Below are 6,390 nucleotides of genomic sequence, written 5' to 3' on the forward strand. Positions count from 1 at the left end.
TATTTATTTTATTGAAAATTGTTCAGTTTTAGTATAAGATATTGAATAATGCGTTAGGCAACATTGGAAAAAAAGATTCTATACAATAATAGTAGCAGTATTTTTTCTTTTCTTTACACTCACAAATAATGAATACTTCGAAAAGAAAAATTAGAATAGATTTATTCGAAAAAAGTCATAAATTGTAAGTAAAACAATAAAATTTCTAATAAAATTGTTTTATTACATTTTTGTCAATTATCTCCGTAATGTATTATTATTTATTATTTATTAATATTTTATGCATAGTAATAATAGTAAAAATTATTGATTTTTTCATCAATTAGAATTAATCTCTAAACTTTAAGTATTGAAAATATTACTTGAATGAAAAAAAGAAATGATTTAAATTGCGAATTTTAGTCTTAGTTTTAGCAATTTTAATCAAATAAAAATATTCAATTAATAATTTATTCTTATTATTTATCTATTCTTGTAACGATCATATATAATTTTATTGTTGTCCAAGAATTTTATATTTTATTGTCACATTTCGCAGATTTGTATGTTGTTACTATGATATATTTATAAAAACAAATAAACAATCACATACTAATATATTGTCCTAGAATATTTAAATGTAGGACACTTTTAAAAGATGGATTCTAGATATTAAAACGATAAAAAAGATCATATACACATATATCCGATAAGGAATAATTAAGTTATAAGCATTTTAAGTTTATATTAGATAGAGCGAAATGATGAAATAGCGAAAACGTTCGTTTATGTACGGGCATATTGCAATACGGAGTATTGCAATGTCTGTATTGCTGCGTAGCGGAATAAAAGTAAATATACTGATACTTTTTTTTATATATAATTGATTATTTCAAATGAATTTTAGTGTAATATAATATAATGTATGTAAGTAATTCCTTATTTAACAAAAACTTAACTCGAATAAGTTTTAGTAAATTTCAGATTAAGTTTTAGTAAATATTAACATATATATCACTTTATAAATCTGTAAATAAATTATTTTATGATACAAATATATCACTTAAATCCATAATTTTTGTATAACTCAATCTGCTTATTTACCAAAATCCATAAGAGCAAATCAAAACACATTCTTACAACATTTTAGATTAGTAAAGTTGAATGTGTGTACATATATAAAAAGTAAAAAAAAATTATTGCTCTATTCCAGTACATTTGTACAATAGAATATTTAATATATATAATAAAATATATATAATATATATTTATTAACAATAAATGAATTTATTAATAATAAAAATGAAATTTTTTTTAAAAATTTGAGTTTATTTTTTCCAAATAAAAATCTAATAGAATAAGAAAATATTCATGAATATAATTTTTTGAAAATTAAAGAAAAATATTTTTCAATAAACATTTGTTCATAAAATTAAAAATACAATAACTTTTAAAAAAGATATATTTTACTAAAAAAGAATGCTATGATCATAAATCAAATTCAACTTCCTAGGAAATTAATGGTATTTGTCAATAATTTTTAATAAAAATTTGAAAATAATTATTTTTTTAAAATATTTTCATAAATATAACAAAAATCAATATTTTGTATTTATTTATTTTCTAAATCTAATATGATAAATAATATTTATGAACAAATTCAAATTTAGCACACGAAAATAAAAGGAAAGACATAAGAAGTTCTCTATTATCAAATAATAATATTCTGTTAATGTGTTTTATCTATGTTATTATTTTATTAATCATTTTTGTATAAACAAATGAAATTTGTAGATTGAATTTTAAACTACTAATTATCTTTTTCTATATTATCAACAAAGAAAATTTTATATAAGTATATTAGTTTCGATAAATAACGAAAATTGTGCTATCATTTTGTCGCGATGTAATTTGTAATTGAATAAATTCTTATAATAAGAGTTTACCGAGTTTATCTTTATATGTACTTTTAACTTTTCGTTTAAATAATTAGAATTTCTGTTTAAATAAATAGATTTAATCATTTGTATGTATAATAATTTTAAATATATATGTTAATTGAATATATATTGATAGAATATATATTAATAATTGATAGTTAAATATATATAAATTTATTTAATTAAGTATTAATGAACATTTTCATGATATATTCAAGTTATTCAGTTTGCTCATAACAAATTCTACAGTAATTTTTTGACTTACCAGTAATTCTTCCAAGATTATATTTGTATCTTTTCCTCAAAGTGTATCCAATGTAGCCACAAGTATGTGCACCAAGACTATGTCCAATGCAATGCATTTTCAAAGGATTTATTCCTCCAATTTCAATCAATTGATAAACTAAACGAGCTGTCATTGCACCGATTAATCTTGTATTGGCCACAGCTTGAGTGTATGGCGGACCTGCACCAGCAATCCAATTCACTATTATTACGTTGCAATCTTCTTTTACTAGTAATTCTTTCATAGTTCTCTGTAAAAAATAATTTTTTAATAATAGTAAAATTAAATGTAAATTAAAATTATAATGAATAATAACGAAAAAAATTATGAATAAGAAAATTAATAAAAAAACCTCTTACTGAGAAAAATGAAAATTAAGAATGAAATTTGATGATTTCATGTGTCAAAAATAAAATAATTATAATAAAAATTTGAAAAATCATAATTTGTTTCATAAACTAATATATACAATTAAAAAATTAAAAAAATTAAATCAAATTAAATAAATTAAAAATTAAAAATCAATTAAAAAAATTTTTGTATGCAGCACTAGAATTTATTAAATTTACCAAGAAAAAGATTAAAAATAAATAATTTTTATATTATTATATATAAAAATATAATTATTATTAATGAAAAAGAAAAAATATACAATTATTTGTTAAATATAAAAAATAAAAATTAAATGTTAAATATAAAAAAAACATAACAAAAATAATTAAAAAGATTTGCATACAAAAAAATTCAATTAGTTCTAAGAATTCTATAAAATGTTTACAAATAAGATTGAAACAAAAATTAAAAATAATTTAATAGATAGAAAAGATCATATTGTGAAAATTTTAATAAAAATGGAAATTCTTATTAATTAGACAATTAATTAGAAGAGAAAATACAATGTTAAGAAAAATTGCACAATAAATTATCTTCTTTGTAATATATTTGTAATATATTGTAATATATTTGTCAAGGATATAATATCAAAGATAATATATTAACTAAAAATTAGAATCATATCATATAAGCATGTCATTTTAAAAACAATCAGATATGATTTGGAAACAAATGCTATAAAATTAATATTAATAGAAATTATAAAGAACAAGTAATACTTGAAACAGTATAAAATATAATAAAAAAAAAAAGTACACAAAGTATAACAATCATATAATAAAATGAAAATCTTTTATAAGACAAATTAATAAACAAAGATGATTAGAATTTATTTTTAATTTTAATAAAAAAAAAAATTTGAAAAAACTAAGTAACAATGGATTCTTGTATCGAACAATTAAATATAAAGTGATATTATGAGTGACTTATCTCAATATTTTGAAGAAAAAAAATTTTGATTTATAGTGAAAATTAAAAGAAAATTTAGAAAAATCATTTATTTTTTTTTCAATAAGATAATTTCAAATTATTTATATTCATATGACGAAAAAGGAAATATTAAGAACAGATAATATAGGGTGATATTGCGTAAGAACAGTGCCGTTTTTGAAAAAAGAATTTAGAAAATTTTTAGAATTGTATATTTTTTAGAAACAGTAAAAAATACACTTCGGGCTAGAGTATAAATATGATTTTGAGATTTGAGATATTTTCTAGCTACACCAATCTCAACAGTATTATCTTGAGAAAAATTATTACAACTCACGGATCAATTTTCTGGAAACAGCGAAGTGTCCATAATTCTTCAACCTAATTCTAAAAATTTTTCTTAGATTAATAGTATCGCTCAAGCTAGAATTTAATTCACAATATCATTGGTCGTTTATATATATTGAATCGTTATATTTTATTGAAGATTTGTGAGATAAGCATAAAGAATATAAGCATTTGATAAAATTTAAAAAAAATCAGAACTTTGTAAACCATTAAACTTCTTAAATCATAAAAGCTTTTAAACCATCAAATCTTTAAATTATTATCTTAGAAATCTTCAATTTAGAGATATTCTCACATTTTTTGGACATCCTGTATGTACATAACATAAGTCTAGTGAATAAATTGAATTATAAGTTTGTATTACAGATTGTTTGCGCCTGCAGTAATAATATTATAATGAATTATTAAATGTATGTATACATGTATCAAATATTCTTTTGACTGACGTGTATATGTGTATGTGAAGAAGCTGGTATTGGTGATTGTTAATGTTTTTCTTAAAGATAAATGAACTGTAATAATGCGGTTACATGTTCGAAGCATATATCTATAAAAAAGCGAAGTCTCTCACAATGTGACATCAATATTCGACGATCAGAACACGATGTGATGTTAGAACAAAACTATCTATTTGTCGTATCCGGTAATCAGATTATGACATGTTCACAATGAAAGTTTCTTTACAAGTAATAATAAACAATTGTATCCGACGATTAGAGCATGATGTGTTCACAAACTATCTAATTGTCGTATCGTGTCAAACTACGACGTATTCACATGAGACTTTCTTCATCAGTGAAGTCCTTTCTAATTCAATTGGAGGATTTCAATGTTCTCGTGGAACACATTAAATAACAATAATATCGCGATTAGTGCCTGATTCGTGATACCCTCAAGAAAAATTTCTAATTTATAAGAAAAAAATATAAAAAATAATAAAAATAATTTATAAGAAAAAAATTCGAACTAGAATGATGTTGATTGCCGATGAATTAACTGTGTCTGAAGTATGTTACTCTTGGGATTGGACTCTGTTCCAGTCTGACAGACTGAAGTGTGTCAAAAATATTATCAATTATAAGTAGCGATTAAATTCTCAACAACGACAGTCTTCTCAGATCATTCTTTTAGTTTAGATTTAATAAAGATCTGTGAACAATAATAACAGAAAAGAATTTCTATGAGGAATTTCTCCGAATAAGCTATTTATAAATCTCGTGAGCAATAAGTGCTAAAAAAAATTATACAAAAAAATTTTATATTATTTAATAAATTTAATTATTGTATCATGTGACTTTTTATAGATTTTTATAAATTTTTTAAAATTTGTGTATCAATAATGTGTATATGTGGTTATAATGTGCAGTTATATTTCTTTTTAAACTTTTATTTTTGAGCATCAATTGAAACTATTTTGGATGGTGAAAATTGAGAAAATCATAAGATAAAATAATTTTATAAAAAAATCATAAAAAATAGTTTTCGAAATATGCATTTTTTTGTCGAATGTCTGCAATACATAATGCTAATACTAGCATTATTGCTTTCTAAATATTTTCTCATTCATTTTTTTACATTTTTCATTATATATTTTATCATATTTACTATATTTTATTATATTATTATATAATTTATCATATTTAAATAATTTCTCTTCGTTATATTATGTATTGAAATAAGAACAATTCTATTAAAATAAAGAATTCCATACTTTTTTTTTAAAATCTAAAAAAATCAATCAATTTAAGTCAACTAAATGCGATAATCAATATATTGATCCATGTATACAAATTTTTTTTTTTATTATATTGATGTCAAATACGATATTTGAGTAAGTATTATGTATATAGTATTATATAGTATTATTATACTAATGCTTCATTCTGAATAATGATGTAAATTGTTTTATATCTGACGGAATATTGTCATTTTGCAAATCGTGAATTTCAACATATATCGATATTATTCGGCATTTAATATATAGGGAAATAAATATATATTAATAACAAGAAGTTACTTGATTAATATTACATATTTAATTTTGTAATCTTCAATAGGTATTTTTTATAGATTTTAATATATTGAATATTATTTGCAATATTATTTGCAAATGTATTTTCTAGAATAAAAAATGCAATTTTTTAAATTTGGAAATGTTTTAAACTTTTAGAATAATTAAGTATTCAATTTCCTTTGGCATGAAATGATTCTAAACTTTTTCTACAAAATAATATAAATAATTATTATATTTAAATAATAAAAAGATATCAAAATACACATTTTTAATATTTTTTAATTTATTTCAAAAACTAAAAATCTAAAAAAAAATTTAATTATATTATTTTAATTTTATTATTACGTTAGAACAAATTCTTTTGTTAAAAAAAGCATCAAGAGACAATATAAGATCATTTTTGTTTTTAATAGAAGCTAATATAATCTAATAAAACAATATATATTTTATTCAATTAAATGTACTATATATTATATAGTATATTATATATATACTATATA

The 6,390-nt window shown here is 20.2% G+C and overlaps 1 protein-coding gene across 3 annotated transcripts in view; it reads right to left on the reverse strand.

Moving 5' to 3' along the window:
• LOC102677850 (pancreatic triacylglycerol lipase-like) overlaps positions 1-6,390 on the reverse strand; it is a 60,397-nt gene that overhangs the window by 21,927 nt on the left and 32,080 nt on the right. For all 3 annotated transcript variants that reach the window (XM_031511614.1, XM_031511613.1, XM_031511615.1), the window contains exon 5: positions 2,185-2,455. In XM_031511614.1, the coding sequence (XP_031367474.1) occupies positions 2,185-2,455 (271 nt within the window). The remainder of the gene's footprint in view (positions 1-2,184; positions 2,456-6,390) is intronic.

Source organism: Apis dorsata, unplaced genomic scaffold, assembly GCF_000469605.1.
Source record: "Apis dorsata unplaced genomic scaffold, Apis dorsata 1.3 scaffold_333, whole genome shotgun sequence".
Classification (NCBI taxonomy): Eukaryota; Metazoa; Arthropoda; class Insecta; order Hymenoptera; family Apidae; genus Apis; species Apis dorsata.